Source organism: Barbus barbus, assembly GCF_936440315.1.
Source record: "Barbus barbus genome assembly, chromosome: 16".
Lineage (NCBI taxonomy): Eukaryota > Metazoa > Chordata > Actinopteri > Cypriniformes > Cyprinidae > Barbus > Barbus barbus.
In genome coordinates, this window is record NC_136744.1 from 2,550,795 (window position 1) to 2,573,254 (window position 22,460).

The 22,460-nt window shown below is 38.4% G+C and overlaps 1 protein-coding gene across 1 annotated transcript in view; it reads left to right on the forward strand.

Moving 5' to 3' along the window:
- Nucleotides 1–22,460, forward strand: part of LOC306882057 (dystonin-like) — a 166,645-nt gene that overhangs the window by 54,972 nt on the left and 89,213 nt on the right. The window contains exons 7-19 of the mRNA XM_079436492.1: nucleotides 103–195; nucleotides 9,372–9,538; nucleotides 10,874–10,986; nucleotides 12,620–12,726; nucleotides 15,510–15,629; nucleotides 16,298–16,393; nucleotides 16,498–16,625; nucleotides 19,489–19,582; nucleotides 20,165–20,319; nucleotides 20,453–20,882; nucleotides 21,197–21,325; nucleotides 21,585–21,662; nucleotides 21,750–21,911. Coding sequence (XP_079292618.1) covers nucleotides 103–195; nucleotides 9,372–9,538; nucleotides 10,874–10,986; nucleotides 12,620–12,726; nucleotides 15,510–15,629; nucleotides 16,298–16,393; nucleotides 16,498–16,625; nucleotides 19,489–19,582; nucleotides 20,165–20,319; nucleotides 20,453–20,882; nucleotides 21,197–21,325; nucleotides 21,585–21,662; nucleotides 21,750–21,911 — 1,872 coding nt within the window. The remainder of the gene's footprint in view (nucleotides 1–102; nucleotides 196–9,371; nucleotides 9,539–10,873; nucleotides 10,987–12,619; nucleotides 12,727–15,509; nucleotides 15,630–16,297; nucleotides 16,394–16,497; nucleotides 16,626–19,488; nucleotides 19,583–20,164; nucleotides 20,320–20,452; nucleotides 20,883–21,196; nucleotides 21,326–21,584; nucleotides 21,663–21,749; nucleotides 21,912–22,460) is intronic.

A 22,460-nucleotide genomic window follows, 5' to 3' on the forward strand; every position in this document is an offset into this window, starting at 1 on the left:
ATAAGCAGTATTTTTTTTATGTCTTTATGGAAAAATTGCAGAGAGCTGTATGATTGTGTTATCATCTCACTCATCATAACTGTATAACGCTTGTGTTCACAGGTGAAGCTGGTGAACATCAGGAACGACGACATAACGGATGGAAACCCAAAACTAACATTGGGATTAATATGGACCATAATTCTGCACTTTCAGGTGAGCCAATAAAGTCTCATAACACATTGTATTGTTTATTTATTGGCTTTGATGCTTGATATAGGTATTTCCAACTGCTTATTCCTCATTATGTGAAACAGTGGTCATATGTCAATACTGCAGTTCATTCTCTGACCACAAGAGGTCATACGTGTATTTGCAAACCCACATTAGCTTAAGGGTGTGCAGATATTTATTGAATAGAGCTTATGACAATACAGTATCTATTGCTAATAATGCCATAGAAACGAGCCAAAACATCTTAGCAGCCGTCAAATAAAACCATATTGTTTTAAAACTATAAATATAATGTAGTCCATAAATAAAACTATGAATAGTCCGTAAATAAACTTCAGGTTTCAAGGCTTTTTTCATCTTTCAGGCAAGGCTTCCTCAAGCCAGCATTCAGAGGTTGTCTTCATTTTCCTGTTCTAGTATGAGGATTGTTTAGTTGTAGGTGGAGCGCGGTGAGCTATCTCTGTCAGTCTGCAGAGCATGTTCACTCACATACTCACGCCCGCTTCGGTATTTATTAATTTTCTGTAATGTACCGTCATGCAGGAACATTTCCCTGTTTTAATGAAACTCTGTGATGTGCCAGAATTTTCAATTATATAATTTTCCTCAGTAACTACATTGTGAGATTGATTTATTAAGGTCATTATTTTAGCATCAACATGTAGTAGCTGAACATGGAAAATATTTGTGTTATTACATACACAAGATCTATCTTGTATGATTTACTCAATTATTCAGATTTTGTATGGTTCCTAATAATGGGAAATAATCCATGCTTTTCACAATGAAAGACCTTTTATTGCAAAAATAGTCCAAAAAAGTGCTGATTCATCCTGAGCAAAATTGCAGAGAATTTCTTTTGCATCTTAAGTTTGTCTCGCAGTATTTCTGCAGAATCTGTACACGCAGAGGTCACACACTGGTTCTACTGCAGCTGCGCATTTGCAGGTCTGAGCCTGTGAAACTGCATCAAATGTACAGTATATAAGACTGAGGTGGAGAGGAGCTTTCCGTCTGCGCTGCTTTGTAATTGTTAGAGTCTGCACACATGCATCAGACGGAGGTCTTTGCCCATTATATCCCTTTGCCCTTTTTAATATCACATTTTCTTTACTGAAGACACTTTGTAAACATAACAGTTCAAATATGTAAAATGCATCCAGTTCAAGTATTCCCTTGGAGAGTTCTGCTGATTTCGAACACACTGTCCCACCTTCACTAAAGTAGGATATTAATATCTTTGGCTCGGCTGCATGTTTGGTTTGAGGTGATGTTATGATTGAAACATTTGAGCAGGAGCCTGTCGCAGAAGTCAATCCGAGTCCAGAGCATCACAGCTCTTTCTGATTCACTTCTCTGGGAATGCAGGAACAGCAGGCTGTAACAACTTCACCGCACCTCGATCTCGCAAACCACGCTGACCCAGCCTCCCTGACGGCCCACAATGGGCTGAAGGCTTACAAAACACCTCAAAAATTGATATCTGGGGCATAGCCAAAGAATGTGCTAAATAATGCTTGGCTTCATAAACCTTTGCTGACAGGTAGCGTGGGGCCGTGCAGGAGCACCTGCCGCTGTCACTCTCACGCGAGCCGTTGGGCATGCGGCGCTAGTGGGCCTGTTCCCTCATGATCCGTAGTTAGAGGGCACTTAGAGTTGTTTTTGATGGCTCTGCCTACACTTTAGTCTCTCAGGGATGATTTTTGAACCGTGTTTATGCTTTTTTAGCCCCCCGGTCTCTTCTTTGCAAGTATCCAGTTTTCAATCGGTTTCCAACAAATGAAGTATCGGAATTCCCTGCATGCAAATGTACATCTATTGTTTGCATCTCTGTAGGCAACGACTAATGTATTTAAAGATTTTGGAGAATGCATTTATTCATTAAAACAATATCCACAGCTGCCATCTGAATACTGTCTGTTTGAACATGCGATCAAAGACATTTGACACTGAATCAAACAGGCATTAGCCATTATGTTGTTTTAGTAGTTTGCTTGTCTTTTTTGCTTTATAAGCATGCTTTGAAGTTGAGGGGTGTGTTGAGGGTGTATTATCATCGTCTCCAGCAATAATATGTAACAATGTGATGTTTGATCTTTTCTTTTTGTATGTAGTGCTTTTAATTTGCACTACGGAATATTTTTTGGGGGCAAAAATGAACATAATTTGACCCTCTAACTCTAGCACTCTCTATTCTAATTACTTTTTTCTATATTCTATCTACTCGTTTCTTTAAAAAAATAAAATCCTTGCTACGTGTCCTGCGTTAGGCTAGCCTAGCACTTGCATGTGGTTGCTCTTTTGTTGGTTTTGATTGCTTCTATTGTCCTCATTTGTAAGTCGCTTTGGATAAAAGCGTCTGCTAAATGACTAAATGTAATGTAGACCTAAAACATTTTACATTTAACGTTACCTATTTTGTCTCAATTCTTTTTTTTCTCGCAAATGCAACTTTATATCTCGTATTTCAGACTTTATAACTCGATTTAACTGAACAATAGCGAGTTTGTCCACTCTGAGGGGAAAAAATCCAGAAGTGTGGGAAATAAACTGAAAAGAGAGAATGACGAGTTGATTTTTCTTATCAGAATTGTGAAATATAATCTCGGAATTGCGCGAATAAAGTCAGAATTTTGAAATATTAACTCAAATTTACCTTTTTTATTCTTTTTTATGGAAAAAATATTTTCCATGCTTAAGTCTCTGTGATATTATAGTGGTAAGATGTGGCAAAACGATTAGCACATATTGGGCCAGATTTACGAAACAGGGCAAATTAGAGAGAGAGCGCAATCTCATAAAAGCACAGATGGGTGTGGAAACTTCTGCAGTTGATCTACTGACAATGAGCACATTAAATAACACAGACGCAGACAGAGCGTTTCCTTACAGATGCAAACTACCAAGAGCAGCACAAATTAGCACAAGGTCACAAACAAGCAGAACCAATGATAATGTGTGGATAAACTACTAACAACATAGATGCAAAATGACTTCTGACATTATTTTTTTGAGGAGATAAATAATGGTGCAAATACCAGTAAACTGACGACTGCAAACCTTAGTAAATCACCTTGCATGATTCATTTAAATACTCTCCTCCCATTAATGTTGCATCTTAACCCTTTAAGACCGGCTGTGTCGTCGCCGACACACTAAACCAAGCTGTATTCATGTTACCGTAACTCTTCAACCGTTTGCACCATCACAATAATTCAAATTGCTCCTGACAGTAAACTATATGAGAGCGGGGAGGGAGAATTTGAATGGAGCGATAGGGAGCGCGGAGTTTTGGATTGCATAAAATAATGAACGAAACAAACAAAAACATGGTGAAGGAGGAGTAAACAGCACAGGAGTCGATTGGGATGATTTTTGATGAGACTTTGGGAGCAGTCTGAGTGAGACTTTTTCACATGTAGTGTGTGCATCGCTATAATGAGTCCGTGCGTGTAAATGAATGGGTGTATGCATGTGCACGCATTTACATGCATGTATAAATGTATGCGTGTATGAACAAAAAAGCCTCCTGAATGAAAACTGTGCAACCCAGTGTCCCAAAACTACTTGTATATATGTAATATAGTTGAATTTTGAAGTAAGAAGTGTTGGATTATTTCGATCACGATTTTTCTCTTTTTTATAAATAAAAAACAGAAAATGTTTTACTGTTGTTTTTTATTTTTGTCTATTTAAATTCTGTTTACAAACTCAACACACGACATTAATGGTCAAAAACTGTACTTTTTTGAAAGCAGTCTGTTTTCTGAAAAAAATGACACCTTGCACTTGAAAATAGCACATTCTGTTAGAATTTTACAGTCAAATAAACAAAATATGTAAAAATGACCTATTTTACCCTTAGGTTTTAAAGGGTTAAAGAGTAACTCCTACAAATGCATGTCCACACCGTTTCATGTCTTCAGTGTGTCTTCAGTAAAGTTTTTAATGCCAAAAGATAGTTTGCACTGGAACGAGCTGTTAGTATGTCTGGCCCCTTGGTGAGATCCCTCAAACAAATTAGCCTAATTAGTAATTCATGCCTTCGCAAACACTACTAATTAACTTTAAATGAATGTTTGGACTATAACTGGCTGTATAAGCTAATTATATTTTACAACTATGACTCCAAATGAGTTTATGTAGCCAATATAAGTTATTATCTTCCATATCTATGACCACTGGTTATGTTTGTTTGTTTTACGTGCTGGACGTGATCCTTTTGAAAGCTTTGCTCTTGTTTCGAGCCAGATTGAAGAGCAAACAGAGAGCTTGGTCGTCTGGCACAGCACAGTTTGCCACGTTGTCCTGTTATTTTTAAAGGCCACATGACAGGCCATGACTCTCTCTCAGCCTGGTGCGTCCTAATCGAATGGCTCAACTTGCCGAGCAGAGCTCTCACACGCAGCACACAGTTACCATCAGCGAACGGATGAGAGTCTGTCCCGCTCCCTTCCCTTTTCCCTCTCTCTCTCTCTCCAGCCTCCGACCACTGAGGACATAGAGCTGGAGTCAGCCTGGGGAAACTCAACACCAGCAGGGCTCCGGGGGTGGCTGTGTTTACACATCACATGAGTACTGTGACATTTCCTCAGCTGTGACAGCAGTGTTAGTTTCTGCTGCTTGCCGGACGCCTCAATCTCTATAGTGTTTGTTCTGGAGGATCAGGGCAAAGGGTGCCGTTTCAAAGGTCACTGAGATTTCAGTGTGTTGGCAGCGTGAGAAGAAATGGCCGGGCTGTGAAGTGAGGCCGGTGCAATACAGGAAGCTGAAGTTTGTTTGGAGTCTCAGAGGGATTCATATCATCTGCTCCACTTTGTATATTGGGACTATTCGTCTGACATAACCTCCGTAACCGAAGCACTTGCAGGGGAAAAGATGGCTGTTATTTCCTGGGATAAGAAACTCTTGAATTTGTTTACAGCTGACAGGAAAAAGTGACACTTTCTTGATTGGCAGCCTTGTTAGTATGAGCAAGTGCCATGGGTAATATGTGTGGATGTGTGCGGGGCTCTAAAGAGGAGTGTTATGTTGATCCCACGAAAGCTCCAATCAGCCCTGCACCAAAGGAGCTCAGTGGACGCCGGTACTTTCAAAGGAGGAAGAAGAGGAAATCCGCAGAGTTCAGTGCTACTGACTCTTTGAGAAGCCATGGAATCGAGAGCTGTAGGAGTGATGACCTGGAGGATGTCACATCTGGTAGTAATTCCCTAAATCAGGTTGGTACATTGAACTCGGAGCAAGATGAGACTCCAAGGCCCAGGCAGCCCAGTATCAGCCATGGGGTCTATGTTGGAGAAGTCCCAGTTCTCAGAGGTAAAACCGGCAGAAGACCAGGTGTTCATCAGATGGATAAGGCCAAAAGCAGGCCCCCTGCAGAGCATAATCTACGTGGGGTCACCAAGAGCTCCAGAAGCATCGCCTCAAAGGACGGGCTCTTGGAAAAGAAACTCTTGCGCAGGCAGTTGAGGAGGGCGGTGAGTTTTGTTGCGGTGGAACATATGCTCCAGACACTGAGAGGAAAAAACTCCTCGAGGAGCAGTGTGGAACATCAGTTGGAAAACATGGAGGGGTTCTCCAAAATGATATGGGACACTCAAGTGCACAGGAAGCGGAGGAGGGCCCACACTTGCTCAGGAGGTTTAGTTTCCCAGGCTACTTTGGAGACTGTCCAACAAGATCTTAAACATGCTTCTACTGAACACCAGGAGGTAATAGCAACATCTGTCAACATGTGAGATGCCATTTATGGTGCAACACTACAATTTGGGTAATAATAATAATAATAATTTGTTACATTTATATAGCGCTTTTCTAGGCACTCAAAGCGCTTTACATAGTAAGGGGGGTATCTCCTCGTCCACCACCAATGTGCAGCATCCACCTGGATGATGCAACGGCAGCCATAGTGCGCCAGAACGCCCACCACACACCAGCTTACTGGTGGAGAGGAGACAGAGTGATGAAGCCAATCAGTGTAAGGGGATGATTAGGAGGCCATGATGGTCAGAGACCAATGGGGAAATTTTGGCCAGGATGCCGGGGTTACACCCCTACTCTTTTTCAAAGGACATCCTGGGATTTTTAATGACCACAGAGAGTCAGGACCTCGGTTTAACGTCTCATCCGAAAGACGGTGCTTTTTTGACAGTATAGTGTCCCCGTCACTACACTGGGGCGTAAGGACCCACACAGACCACAGGGTGAGCACCCCCTGCTGGCCTCACTAACACCTCTTCCAGCATTACTTAAGAAATAATGTCTGCTAAACATCATACACCCTTTACTCATGATACACGCCGGGTTTAGTCCATGTTGTAATTGCCATAATTGCTAGATGACAACCCGCGACTTTGTAGTGGTCAGGCTGTGCAAGTCGGGGCTCTTGGAAAATAAAAAGTTTACAAGTTGTTATTTTGAGTTCTACAAGGACGTGAATGATTTTTACAAGTTTAAATCTCGTATTTATGGAAATTCTGATGTCAATATAGTTATACAACAGCCTTGATTGCCTTATTGTTTAGGCCATTTAGGCCAACTATAATTACTTTTATATTTTGTAGACTCTTTTATCCCAAGTGACTGCATGCATTTTATCAGTTCTTGCATTCCTTGGGAATCAGGAACCGTGACACTATTAGTGCCATGCTCTCTACTAGTGCTGGGCGATATGCTCAATTTTCATATCGTCCTATCATCAGCCTGTGAAATCGCTGACACACCATATTATCGGCTAATTTATTTAATTATTTTCATTGCTGGAAAGTGAAACAACTCCAGCATAAGGCTAAAAGCAGTCAAATGTTTTTAATATGACTGAATTTGTATAACAATTTAATAGAAACATTGTAAGTTACTAATTATAATGCTTAAATGTCCTCAGTTATTCAAACAGCAGTTACAGAAAACGAGCAAGTAAGTAAATATTCCTTTAAGTAAATATTTTTAAATTGTTGTTTTGTAATTGATTTTTTTATTTGAAAAGCAGGACAAAACAGTAAAAAGCACATTTTGGCTATTTAATTTATACAGTGGTGAAACAAAAAAAAAAACGTGTTCCGTATTCGGTCTTCGGCCCTGTGTTTCATTTCGGTGCATCCCTAGTTATAATCAGTGAAGCTATCTACACTGAATGATTCATAAATATTTTACATCGCACATACATCTGCATTTTGTGATGATGAGGGAATTTGCAAGAGAGCTGAACTCAGTCAGCGAGCTTGTGCATTGAACAACTAAAAGCCTCTGTTTCATCTGAACGAATCTCATGGGCCATTGTGTTCATAAACTCATTGGAACTGTGTGTGATGGGTTTTAACACGCAACACTGTAAACATGCGGAAAAAGAAATATGATGGACCAAAGAAGCCCTAATGATTAATTAGATAGTATTACTAGCCTGATAATAATAATAATCGTCTGCCTATGATCCGTGGCATCAGCCACAGGCGACATCTCTTGACTGTCGTCGATGCACAATAACAACAACAACTTTACATTTTTAATCATCTATCGGCACAGCCCTACTCTCTACTGTTTGAGACACATGCAAATTAAAGATACTAAGGGGAATAGTTGACTACTGTGTTGCCTTGTTATGTTGCTAGTAACAGGTATTTTGTGTCATAGCTGTGACTGTATTCTTTATTTTAGCTATATTGACCCATCAGCATCTAGAAACTCCGGGAGTTTCCGTAATGTTGTCGTTCATCTTGAGAGTCATGGCAGCGGTTAGTCAGGGCTGACATGTTTTGGTGTGTTTGGTTCTTGGTTTAATTGCTCAGTCTTTCCAAACCCACAGTCTACCCACCATGTGCTCTGCTGCCTTCTGACAAGCTATAATTACACCGGCTGCAGATTCTTTTGAGTTGACTTGAATGTCAGGACGTACAAGTATTGTACACTTAGCAAGCTGTGAATGATTATTAAGCTGTTGGTTTTAATATGTGGTGGTATAATGTATTTTCTTAAATCAGTAGGTGTTGGCTTAGCATTTGCTCCAGGCATTTGATTTTAAAGCTGCAAATACTTTTTAGCAGCGTGAAGTCATGTGAGATCTCTAATGGTCAGTGCACACGTGTGTGTGTGTGTGTTATCGGTCACGGTTCATTAGTCACCATCAGCATATTGCACTGCTATATTCAAAATACATTTAATATAATTTATTGCGTAGATGGAGACTACTATAAATCGCTCTAAATGAAGAAACAGAGCAACCAACCTGTGCTGGTCACATGAATCAGCCTTTCTATGTCCACCAGCTGAGCTTCATTGCTGAAACAGCAGAAAACCGACATTTGGAAAAGGCCAAAATACAGATATTTGCTAATATTAGATTAGTAAGTCAGACACTGATTCCTTTGGCTGTAATTTAACAGTATCCATGCGTGGGGAAATGCATTGCATAAGTGATTCATATCTCTGTATTTATTGGCCGATTTGCGATATACGGTGTATATATATCGGTATTTTTTTTTTTTTTTTTTATCAGAATTTTTTTTTTTTAAATCTGTATTTAATACATGTTACATACCACCCAACGCTGTCCAACAAAACATTAGGCTGCATATTAAAGGCTATGAAAACTAATAAAGTGAATGTAACAATGTAAGCCTATATATTATGTGCAAAAAAGGGTCAATATCACATTTTATTCTAACATTGTAACATTACAATCTAAAAACAAAAATAATGCTTTTAAAGCAGAAGTTAAATTCACTCAAATAAAAATGAAGAACAAAAGCACAGACTTGTATTAGGCTATTTTGATTACCCCATTACAGTCACTTTACAGTTAGTGCTATCATAAAAAAATCACTTACTTGTAGGTTTAAAATTCTACATATGTCACATTGTCCAACTATTCTTTTATTCATTCTTTATTCTAAACTATTGAAGCTTTTGTTGGATTATTTACAGAACAGATTTGAATTTACATTATGACAAAAACTACATTCATTTAAAAAAGGTGCAATTCTCTAATTTCAAGAAAAGGTGCGATTCTGCTACATAGCAATTCTTTAAAATCAATTAAAAAATTGTCTTATAAAATGACCATTTCTTTACACAGTTTTAAATAAGACAAGGTTTGAAAAGAAGACCATTATATGTTATAACAGATGTTATTAACAAAAACATGTCTTTTTTCCTGCCTGCAGATCTCGGACATCCACGTGACAGGAGAGTCCGAGGACATGACAGCCAAGGAGAGACTTCTGCTGTGGTCCAAGCAGATGACCGAAGGCTATGTAGGCGTCCGCTGTGACAACTTCACTACCTCGTGGAGGGATGGACGACTGTTCAATGCTATTATTCACAAGTACAGGTAACAGCTCAGCAATGTTCATATCCCCCCAAAAATACCATGTCCAAATATGCATGACTGTTTTTATCTGGTTTCATGTATTAAAGGGCATGTACAGTAAGTAATGTTTTTGCATGTTTTTTTGGTAAACTATGTTAAGCCGATTTATTTGTATTTGTATGTAGTTGTCTTGCTGTCTACTGTCTTCACATCCAGTAAAGACAACATTATGTCCTTGTCTTACTGTTTACGGTTCTTCAGTTCACACGATTCCAAAGAAAAACAAATCTTTCATAGAAAATGTTAAAACGTAATTTTCTGTTTTGTCATCTAGCCCTCCCCTTTAAACACCTGTCGTTTAGGGCCTATTTACACTTCATGTTGGGCCACTGCATGCATGTTCTCTGATTGGATCGCAGAAAGACAGATTGCAATCCGGTGCATCTCAAACACCTTCAGGAGATTCCAGACGCAACTGTACCAGTGTAAATGCATGTGGTTATACTGTTCACAAAATGTTCAAGAAATAAAGGTGCGAGGGAGTGTTATAGCTATAACTGTATATCTGATTTGAGAAAGTACATGCAGTGACACATGTAAATAGGTACTTTTCACCATCCACTCAATTACAGATGGAGAAAGTCTTTCCCTAATTTCTTTAAAATCCTGTTTCACTCTGAAATAAATGATTACATCATGGAAGTGACATGGGTTATGAGCGATATTTCAGAGCTTTACTGTACATGCACATATAGCTTTATTTCTCATCTCTGTCCTTAGAATGATCTGTTGTGCTAATACAGTCATAACCTGCTCTTTAGTTTGATGAAATGTCATTTTTCCTAACAGATGCCCAGACAGTTTTCAGATGACCTCGATTCGAAATATTTACTTTTTTGTGCAAAGATATTTCTAGCCGTGACTATACCTGTCAGTCGGGGGTTTAGTAATGAGTTAATAATGATCCTTATGAGTGAATCTCACAAAGCCTGTCAAGAACATGCCTGGCTCATATTTCACCCCAGAAAGAAATCGAAGCCTGTTTTTGGGGGCTGTTAAGATAGCTGTCCTAAAATAGACTTCATTTCCTCAATGCTAAATGTAATTGTTCCTTTTATGCTCTTTATATATATGATGTCCCTTGATTATGTGCGTACAAGTCTTTGACATTGATTTCCTCTGGGGATTTACACAAACCTAGTGTTACTCCAGAGTCAGTTTGAGTAAATGAAAATGTCTGTCATCATCAATCAAATACTTTTTGATTAAAGCAAGATCTTATCTGACACTGAAAGATATCAGACATGCAGAGACTGTGGAATAAGATTTTATTGTCATGATTCTGTCTTAATTCAGGCCCGACCTGGTCGATATGAGCAGAGTATCAACACAAAGTAGCAGATCCAACCTAGAGCAAGCGTTTGGTGTGGCCGAGCAGCTTGGTGTGGCCCGACTGCTGGACCCAGAGGGTGAGTTTCAGCGCCAAACTAATGTCCTCATCCATGTTACGTCATTAGGCATTACTATACTGTCAGAAACAAGCTTTATTGGTGGCACATGTAAACTGCATTTAAAAACTATTTATCAGTTATTTATTGTTAACATTTAACTACATTTGTTTAAGCATGGATTAAATAAAAGGCAGCGGCTATTTGCAATCAGATGTTATTTACACTAATTGAAAATAGCATATTTTCTTAGAGATAGATGCTATTTACACTGTTAAAAAAGCAGGATTTTCTGCTATTTATACTACTTGTTGCAAATAGTGGCAATTATCTGCACCTCAGTATTATATTACATTATGATTTACACTCAATACATTATAATTGCATACTGTTTTATAATTTTAATTCAATTTATTAAATGGATGCCACCTTATTGGTACAATAAAGCCCTCCCTACACCTACCCGATACTTTATTTTCAACTTTTTGGTTATTTCCTTAATTTTTATTGAAAATAAAATGCCTTTACGATGTGATATGAGATTTGAAAAAGGAGAAAAAAAAGTTCGGCAAAAGGTGGGTTCGGACCCCGGTCAATCGCGTCAAGAAGACCACGGCACGAGCTTTGCCATCTGCACCTCTGCAGCTGATGATTCATAGCTGTTTTTTATGTTGTTGACTATCCCAATCACACATTGGTGGGCGGAGTTAGTGTAAATAGCCTCTGCCAACAAGGTGGGCTATTTCCACTAAATGTAAATAGACACCGTAAATAAAATTAGAATTTTTCATAAAAAAAAAAAATAAATAAATTTTTTTTAAGTCATCTACCATTCATCCTGCATTCATTGATTGGCTACCCCTGTTGAAAATACAGCATATGCTGGTAAGGTATGTTTTGAAGCATGGGTGCTGGTTTGAGCTGGTTTAAGCTGGTCTTGTTCTGGTAGCTTTGAACCAGCTCATGACCAGCTAAGGGCCAGCTTAAACCAGCACCCATGCTTCAAAACATACCTAACCAGCATATGCTGTTTTTTCAACAGGAACCTCCGCTGCCTATACTCTTCTTTATTTTTGGACGTCCTCTCCTTTTTATCTCTGCTCTACTTTGTTTCATACGTCATTAAAAAACTAATTCATCATCATTATGCCACCATTTTCTCATTTTAAAAAATTAGGTTACCAATCATTTCACAAAAATGACACCATAGAGTACCTTTATTTCTTTTGCTGATGTGCGAGACTCTTGGGATGCGATTGTTGTCTCAGAGTGAGAATAAGTTGCTATTTAACACAACTCTACTAAGTGTCTGAAGTGACCCGTCATTGATTCAGCTTTGACGTGTTGTTTTTTGGTGCAACACAACTGGTTCCTCCATACAGTGAGTAACCAGAGTTGCGTGAATGTGCAGTTTCACAGTATTTCATGGTCATTTGTAAAACAACACTGGGATCTAAGAATAGTATTCAAAGCCCAATGCCCAACACTATCCTCAGCAGACTAAACAGTGAATTCAACACTTAAGAAAACTGTAAACTGTCTGTAATGGATTTTTCCTAGAGGAAAGGTTACATGAAGTATTATTTGTTGTAAAACTGTTCAATGTTTTATAAATTTGCATTCTAACTAATCAAATTCTTGTCCGTTCGAGCAGATGTGGACGTGTCATCTCCCGATGAGAAGTCTGTTATTACTTACGTATCAACGTTATACGACGTCTTCCCGAAAGTACCAGATGGTATGGAGGGCATCAGTGCAAATGTAAGTACAATCACATGTAGCTATAATGTCACTAACCCTGTGAAAAAGAAGCACACTTTAGCATAGTTTTAAAAAGAGAATTGTTATGGAAGAAATACTTTAACAGAATGTAATGTTTTCAGACTTAGTTTAAAGACATTTAAAGACATTTGTAATGAAGTTACAATTTAGTACATTTAAAATGTAATATTGAATAACACACTTACTGTAATAATTATAATATTACAAATATATCTGCAAGCAGCAATGACGGGGCCAAGCAGATCAGCGGCAAAAGTAGGAGCTAAGCATAGCACGGAGCATCAGAACAACTGCAGAAATTAGTAATTGAAGCCATTTTAAGATTATTGTAGTCCAAATGGCTGAAAAATCATTTAAAACTACCAGTAATATGATTGAATGACTTTTCACTTTGGCACCGTTATCAAATCGTGTTCTGTGTGAGGTGTGAGGTGACAATAGCACACACAAAGTTTGGTGTCAATATGCCAAAGCATTGTAGAGATACGGCCTTAAGTGTCATTTTGGCATCATGCCTCAAATTTGTTGTTGTGGTATGTGAAAACCGTTTTGTCTATCAACACGAAATCCATAACTTTTTGTCAGCATGGTCTGAAGAGGATATGATTCGATTTTGGTGAAAATTGGACCAACGGTCTAGGAGGAGTTCGAAAAAGTAGGTTTTTAAAGAAAATTAAAAGAGCAGAGAGGAAGTTTGGCTGACTATGGCAACATTGGTATCACTGTTTTCAGCATGACCCAAGGAATCTATTAATATCAGTCTCATTACAATAGGCAAAATTCACAGAAAGATATAAGCATTTATTTGAAATTTCATTATGACTTTTGACCACAAGGTGGCACTGTTTCAAAACTTTTTGAGTACTTTCAGGTCATGGTCTCCATGGTACATATAATGTTTCGTAATGGTACACCAATGCATTGGTAAAATATTGCATTTTTAATCATAATACCCCATTATAGTCAATGGCAATTTCATGTTTTGTTCAATTATAGCGCCACCAAGAGGCACAATCCCACCAAATTATTTTACGTGTCCTTAGAGTGTGCCCATACATATGCGTGTCAAATTTGGTGAAAATATCTCATTTTGTTTTGGAGTTATAGACATATTTGTGTGTAAGTAGATGAAAAATGACTGACTGTTGAGTTTGTTTGCATTTTTGTGCCACTTACTATCAAAATTTTGGCAATTGGGCATTATTATAAAGCCGGGATGCTATGTTTTTGAATTTCCTACGGTGGTTTCGTGTCGATGGGAGTAACGGTTTCTAAGCTATTGCCAGATGTTTTTTAAGCGCTAAAATGCAACGTAGCACAAACCATAAGGTTAAACCTGGCAAGTTTGGTATCGATGGACTCGGCAACGATTCAGGAGTCTAAAAAGGTGACTCCTGTGAAAATATGTTAACTCCACCCAAAGTTATAAGCATGTGAAAATGTGCTTCGAAACTTCTCAGGCTCGTTCAGGGCATCGTGCTGATTACCCATACCAAGTTTCGTAACGATACGTTCATAAAATATAGCATTTAACTACAAAATTCAACATGGCCGACGCCTAAAATGGCTGACATGGGAAAATTGGATATGGTTGGACTCGGCATGATGCACCATTTTTATGATTTTTGGCCAATCCATTCTCAAGTTATAGTCAAAAATATGCATTTTTCATATCTCCTGACCACTAGGGGGCACAGCACCGAAACACTGCAGGTCGCCTCAGGTCATGCTTGTTATAACACACACCAAGTTTCGTGTCAATCCATCAAACCCTTGCAGAGATATAGCCTCAGATCAATTTTTGCGTGTTTTTCGACGAATTTGTACGCTCATTATTCGAGAACAGGTATTCAAGAATGAGCCACAGTGCTGACGTGATCTAATCGCTAGCACTCCCTGAGCACATGTGAGTTAAGTATTCCTCTTATCGGCAAGACACATCGGCATAATTTTTTCATATCGGGCCTATGCCGATATTTACATTTAAAGCCATTATCGGCCGATTCCGATATCAGTCCAATAATATTGTGCATCCCTACTACAAATGCATATGTAATACAATTAAGCACACTTCTATTTCACAAGTGTTGCACTGAAAACAGTGCAAATACAAATTACTTAAAAGCATCTGTGTTAAATGTAAGCTCTAGTAGAGCATGTCTAGTTATTTTCCGCTGTCTCTTTTGCCTGTCTGTGACTGAAACACAAAAAATATGCTGATTTCAGCCATAACTCTTATCTGAGGATACTCAGGCTGATAGCACATAAACATCTCAAGGATGATATTAGATAGCTGCATGCTGTAGTCAGGTTTTAACTCGGTGGGCTGGTGAATTTGCTGCGTCTATGTCAAATTCTAAATTTTCACATTACATAAGCATTCTGTGGATTCATTTCTTGGAAGAGTTAGAGGCTTGTTGTGCAGGAAATGAAATAAAGTTGGAAGCTCCTAAGGAATCTGTTGATTCTTTGGAGTCATTCCCAGAACATTGGATAATTCTGCTTGAGGAAGAGTATGAAGTGTACATGCTGGTTTCCATTTAAGACACATTGACCTTGAATCCAACATGCTTGCAATTCTTGAATAAATGAACAAATGAATACGATATGAAGGAAATACTTTTAGAAAGCCAAGAAGTGACACGTCCTACTGTATAAATTTATCCCATATTGTTGGGCGCATGACTGTGCTTACTTTTTTCTTAGAATTAAAGTGAAAGTTGTAGATTTTAAACAAAAGTTGATTGTTGTTCCTGAAACAGGATGTGGACATTAAATGGGTTGAATACCAGAACATGGTGAAGTACCTCAGCCAGTGGATCAAACACAATGTGACTGTTATGTCAGACAGAAATTTCCCCAGCAATCCTGTGGAACTTAAGGTGAGATGCCTCACACTTTCATATTGCTGTTAAGAATGTACAGGTAAGTACATATTTTAAAAACTGTCTGCTCGGTGGCTTTTTCATGAAATTATGTAAATAATGTGTATGTAAACATACATTTTTTTAAACATAAAACCAGACCATATATTTATGCAAAACATTGTTCTTTTTTTATTATTTGGAAGAAAGACATAGCCCAGACCGTAGCTTGCACAATTAGTACACATGCAGGTTTGGAGAGACATGAGGGGAGTTTTCAGGTGAACTATTCCTGGACCAGTTTTGCATTTTAATTTATGAAAGGTCAGATATATCGTAAGTAATAATTTGTCAAATATCAGACATTTACAGATGTGCTTTTTTAGCGATCAGCAGCTGCTGAGACTCTCTGATAATCGCGAACATTAAGCATTGCTTAGTCTATGGCAGCCTGAGGCAGATTAGCGGTACTGGCTCAGATGATTTCCATGGCAAATAGGTAGCATCCCACTCGTAAAAACTATTAAAGCCTCTTTAAAGACCCGAATAGCAGCTCCATCTTTCTCCTTGAGCAGAAGCACAGAGTACATGTGTTCTGCGCTCGAGTGGCTATGTTGTCTTTTTCTCTGTTTAACGGATAGAAATCTTTTTTTTTTTGTCAGAACTAACCCTTTTTAACTTTACAGGCACTTTATACGCAGTATCTACAGTTTAAAGAGAATGACATACCACCAAAAGAAAATGAAAAGGCCAAAATCAAGCATCTCTACAAAATGCTAGAGGTTTGTATCTTTCGTTTCTTTTCTTTGTTTTGATCATTCATATTTTTTACATTTATGTGACACATGTAGTGGTGTCTTAAACACTACTGTATGTTGGGATGTAGGTGTGGATTGAGTTCGGTCGCATCCAGCTCCCTCAAGGGTACCATCCTAATGACGTGGAGAAGGAATGGGGCAAGCTGATCGTGGCCATGCTGGAGAGAGAGAAGAGCCTGAGGCCTGAAGTGGATAGGTATGATGAGATGATTTACACACGCTATCTCTCCATCGCTATTTCTTAATGAAAGAATATGGGTGTGGATTACATCGAGGAATTCAATTGACAGTTTTGACATTTGACATTTCTATAATTTTTTTTGGTATCATATCAAACTAGCAACAATACAACATTTTTAATTTTGAGGTTTTTAGAACTAGAATATTTATAGAAAGGTATTGTTTCTTAAAGGGGTCATTGGATGCAAAATTCACTTTACAAGTAGTTTGAACATAAATGTGTGTTGGAAGTGTGTGTACACATCCATCCTATACTGATAAAAATCCACCCAGGGATTTTTTGTAAAATCCCTTTTTTAAAATCCCCTTTCTCAAATAAGGCTGTTCTGAGATTCCTGTCAGAATGACAGTTCTGTACAGCCCCCCCCCGTAAAGCAGTCGTCATTTACTCCCGACATCTGAGCCGCTGAAGATGCAGAGGATTAACGTTACTTTCGCTTTGAAGTGAATGCGCCGATCCCGATCTGCCTAAATCTGTGTCTATGTTCGCGCAAATCATTCGTGATCCAGCTTCATCTACAGAAGAAGTGAGTATAAGGGTTTTTATGAATCTTTGCAAATCGCCTTTGGTTAAAATTTCTCAATGGTATAGACTTTTCATTAAGACCCTAAAGAATCATATCAACTTGTGGAAAATGGGCATCCGATGACCCCTTTAATTTATAAGGGTCAACTCAGCTCTTGATTTTAAAGTGATTTTTTTTTTAATATCTTATATGTCTGACTTGATTAGCTGGATCAGGTGTGTTTAATTAGGGTTGAAGCTGACCCTCCAGGAAATTAGTCATGCACCCCTGAGATATGGGATATTCATAATATTTTTGCTATTATTAATTATGTTTTTAATCATTAATGAGGTATTTATTTAGCTGTTAAGTTTCCGCAAGTCTTTAGAAAGTCCTTATATTTGTTTTACAGCCATTCCTTGTCTTGTCACTTGTGGCAAGAAATAAGAGCATGAGGGAATAATGGTGTTTAAGGGGTTTTTAAAATTCAGTTGCAAAAATGAAAGTTTGACTCGTTTTCGTAAAGAAGTTCAAACCGTCCATGGCAGTGATTTGATTAAAATAGTTTTCACTTAAAAATGTCCACTAAAATACTTCTGCATATCTCCAGTCATAGTCAACAGTGCATATTTAGGGCTAAAATCACCCTTCTATGCATTTCAAATATATGTCAAAGATATATATGTGACCCTGGAGCACAAAACCAGTCTTAAGTCGCTGGGGTATATTTGTAGCAATAGCCAACAATACATAGTTATGGGTCAAAATTATCAATTTCTCTTTTATGCCAAAAATCATTAGGATATTAAGTAAAGATCATGTTACATGAAGATATTTTGTAAATGTATTACCGTAAATATATCGAAACTTCATTTTTGATTAGTAATATGCATTGCCAAGACCTTTATTTGGACAACTTTAAAGGTGATTTTCTCAATATTTTCATTTTTTTGCACCTTCAGATTCCAGATTTTCAAATAGTTGTATCTCAGCCAAATATTGTCCTATCATAACAAACCATACATCAATGGAAAGATTATTTATTTATTTAAGATGATGTATAAATATTAATTGAAAAAAATGACACTTAAGACTGGTTTTGTGGTCCAGGGTCACATATTTGAAAAAGACTGATGTATAATACTTTTGTAATATTACCAGGAGAGATTAGTTTTGTTTCCTGCATAGAAATGACTGTCACACCTGTGCTGTTTGCAGTTGTGTTACTCATTATGTTTAGGTGAAAACATGGTGTTGGAAATTACCTGGAAATCACTCATGCTTTTGATATTTATTAGCAGTTTTATGTACATTTATGTACATTATGTACATGATTATATGTGACCCTGGACCACAAAACCAGTCATAAGGGTCAATTTTGTACATCATCTGAGAGCTGAATAAATAAGCTTTTGTTAGGATCGGACAATATTTGGCAGACATACAACTATTTGAAAATCTGGAATCTGAGGGTGCAAAAAGTAAAAATATTGAGAAAATCACCTTTAAAGTTGTCTAAATTAAGCTCTTAGCAATGCATATTACTAATCAAAAACGTTTTAATATATTAACGGTAGGAAATGTACAAAATATCTTCATGTAACATGATCTTTACTTAATATCCTAATGATTTTTGGCATAAAAGAAAAATCGGTAGTTTTGACCCATACAATGTATTGTTGGCTATTGCTACAAATATACCCCAGCGACTTAAGACTGGTTTTGTGGTCGAGGGTCACATATGCCGTCAATGCTTTGAAATGGTGAAATGGCTGTTAGGGAGGTAGAGGAATGTGTTGTGTGGTGCGACACCCCCCCCCGTCTCTCAGCCTAACTGTCTGAACCTGTGCTGGATCATCTGTCTCACATGAAAAGCAACACTCAGTGTTTTACCTGGGGCTGGTGCTGCTGTGGGCTGGCTTTTCTGCGAGCCTATAAATAGCAGCGGCTGGAAGGAGGTGCGGTCAGAAGGGCTGTGTGCGCGGGTTCGGGACCGTAGATGGCCGCTGGGCTCTCTGCTGCTGATGGAGGGGTGGTAAACGTTAGTCTGTTATGATGAACAGCAACCTGGTGTACTGCAGTAGCACCTCATCAGTGAGTGACAGCACACTGACCAGCCTGGGCTCGGCTGAAAACCTGCTCTCCGGAGCACTCGAGCCTCTGTCCAGCACACCGCTTTATCTCAATAACTACTCTGTGTATGGACCCAGGTGAGGGAGCCAAACACGCTTCAGGAAGGTTGTGCTTTCCTCTGCAAAATTCGGTACAAATCGTGTCCTGATGTTTGATTGTACCTGTCTTTTGTTTTCGTAGACTTGAAATGCTGCAGCAGATTGCAAACAGAGTTCAGCGAGACTGTGTAGCCGGAGAGGACAAATTAGCATTAGCTCGGACAGCTCTGCAGTCGGTGAGTTTTTCCAGCAATTATAAGATTTCATTTAAATTTTTAGAAATTGTAGTTTATTTGATAAGTAAAACTTCATACCGTTTAAAGGCCTTTTCAGAAAATGTGCATATGTGTATGTATATATACATACATACACACACACACACACACATACATACACACACATATGTTTGTTTCTGTGAATTGTGGGTACTTTCCATAGACTTCTATTACCTTTATACCGACCAAACAATATTTTATATGTCCTAACCCTAAACCTACCCCTTACAGAAAAGGTTTTCATTGTTACGCATTCAGATAAACATCATTTACTGTTTTTAATATTTTTCCCCACTTTTTCTCACGTCAACAATTTCAGGTTTTACTATCCTTGTGGCGACATTTGGTTCCCACAGTGTAGCATAAACAAGTACACACACACACACACACACACACACATGCACACACACACACACACACACACACACATATATATATGGATGTTTAGATGGGCTGGAAAACAATGCAATATACTTAAGGAATTCTTTTTGAAGTTGTGAAGCTTCAAATGTCTTTTGAAATGAAAATGAATATATCCTTTAGGATGCGAAACGGTTGGAATCAGGAATCCAGTTTCAGAATGAAGCAGAAATCGCTGGTTACCTTCTGGAGTGTGAGAATTTATTGAGGCAGCAAGTGGTGGATATTCAGCTTTTGCTGGACGGGAAATTCTACTTGGCTGATCAGCTCGTTCAGAGGTCAGACAGTCAATGACAACTTCATTGTTAAAGAGAAAAAAAATCATTGAGGCATTCTCAAAATGAGCAATAGAAATAGTTTACCTTCACTGTTTTTAAACCCTCAAATCTCCTCAATCTCTGTGGTCCTCAGGGTATCTAAGCTCCGTGACGACTTGTTGGCTTTGAGAACAGAGTGTTCAACCGTCTACAGCAAAGGACGCACACTGACCTCAGAACAGACCAAGATGATGATCTCTGGCATCACGCAGAGTTTGAACTCAAACTTTCCCCCAAACTTCAGTGCCGAACTGTCTCCTGCACTCACTCACGGAGGCCTGGTCACAGCGGGCGGCAGCCCTGCGATGAGCCCGGCCATGACACCCAGCATGCAGCCTGCCTCAGTCCAGACTTACCTCAGCGGCAGAGGAGGAGGCATGGAGCCCGGGGCCCTTCAGCAGCTCAAACACACGCAGATCCGCAAGCCCATGCTCAAATCCTCATTCCTGGATCCGAACTTGACCGAGGATGAGGTTAATATGAAGTTTGTGCAGGATCTGCTTAACTGGGTTGAGGAAATGCAGGTATGTTTAAGACTTTAGATTATTTTAATCCTTCATTCTTCTAGTGCACTGCAAAATTAATTCTTAATTAGTATTTTTGTTCATTTGTCGTTTTACATTTTGAACAAACATCTCATTTTCTACATTATTTTAATTATTAAAAATGCCAAGTGTTATGGTTTGATTGATGATGCAGGTTTATGCTTAAAATAAAAAAAGAAAGTGACCTATTTTTCAATAGAGTAAGACAAATAATTCAACATTTAATTCAAGTTTGTTTTTTTTGAGCCGATGTTATCTGATGCTTTTTTCCCTGATCGTTTTGTCTCTGAAAGGTTCAGCTTGATCAAGCAGAATGGGGATCTGATCTGCCAAGTGTTGAATCAAATTTAGGGAATCATAAAGATTTTCACAAAGCCATCGAAGAATTCCAGATAAGCATTAAAGAAGCCAAAATGAGTGAGGTAATACACATCATTACATATTTTTTAATAAATAAGTTCCTCATTATAAACCCAGAATATTTTTAGAGTGCTAAATACAGTTTTCTTTATGCACAACTTAAAAATCCTAAATTTGAGGCTAAATTTAAGTTATTTGCTGAAAATCTGTGAACAATCAAAACTCAAAATTGGGTTTGGGTAATCTGTTCCTTTAAATGACATGTATTTATTGTCTTAGAAATATAAACACAAACATGTCTTTCCCGTGTCACTCCCACAGATTCAGATGACCCAGCCATTGAAGCAGAGTTACTCTGAGAAGCTGAATAAGTTAGAAAGCCAGTACAGGAGGCTGCTGGTAAAGGAGCTTTGTAACGATCTGCTTTTAAACCTCACATTCAGCAAGAAGTATGCGTCTCAGTTTCGTGTTCTCTTGTGTTTTCAGAAATGCTCCAGTGAGAGGCAGAAACACCTGGACAGTCTGTATGATTTTGTGTCCCGCGCCACTCAGGAGCTGATCTGGCTCAATGAGAAGGAGGAAGAGGAAGTGGCTTTCGACTGGAGTGAGCGAAACAGTAACATTTCAAGGAAGAGGGATTATCATGCAGTAAGTCCTTTCAGCCACATCAAACCAGTGTTGTGCTCAGTCTAAAAGAGCTTGTGATTTATTAATGTTTGCCTTATATTGATTCTTTCTTTTTTGGAACATTGCAGATAACACAGTGATTTTAATATGTGGTGATTATTTATTTAAGGCATTATTTTAAACATTTGTATTATTTCTTATGCATCTATTGTGATTATTTTAATTGCTTTTATGTAAAGCACTTTGTGTATGAAATGCGATATATGGCCAAATCTGTGAGAAATATTGAGATGGATTTTTCATCACTCGGCTCTAGTTGGTCATCAGGTGGGTTAGGTGTGATAAATAGTGTTTTGCTTTAAGGCTTCATTCTAGCAATATGAATATCCACCCATACTGTAATTATAGTGAATCCACAAGAGCCGCTAGAGATTAACTTAAACCGTGCCTGCGGTTAACACATCCTCTTCTATTAGAGCGGTAATGGCACCGTCAACATCCGTCATGATCAAGATTTTGTGTTCATCACAAGAGTCTCGCATTGCCTTCACTTGCCTTTGCATGTTGAGG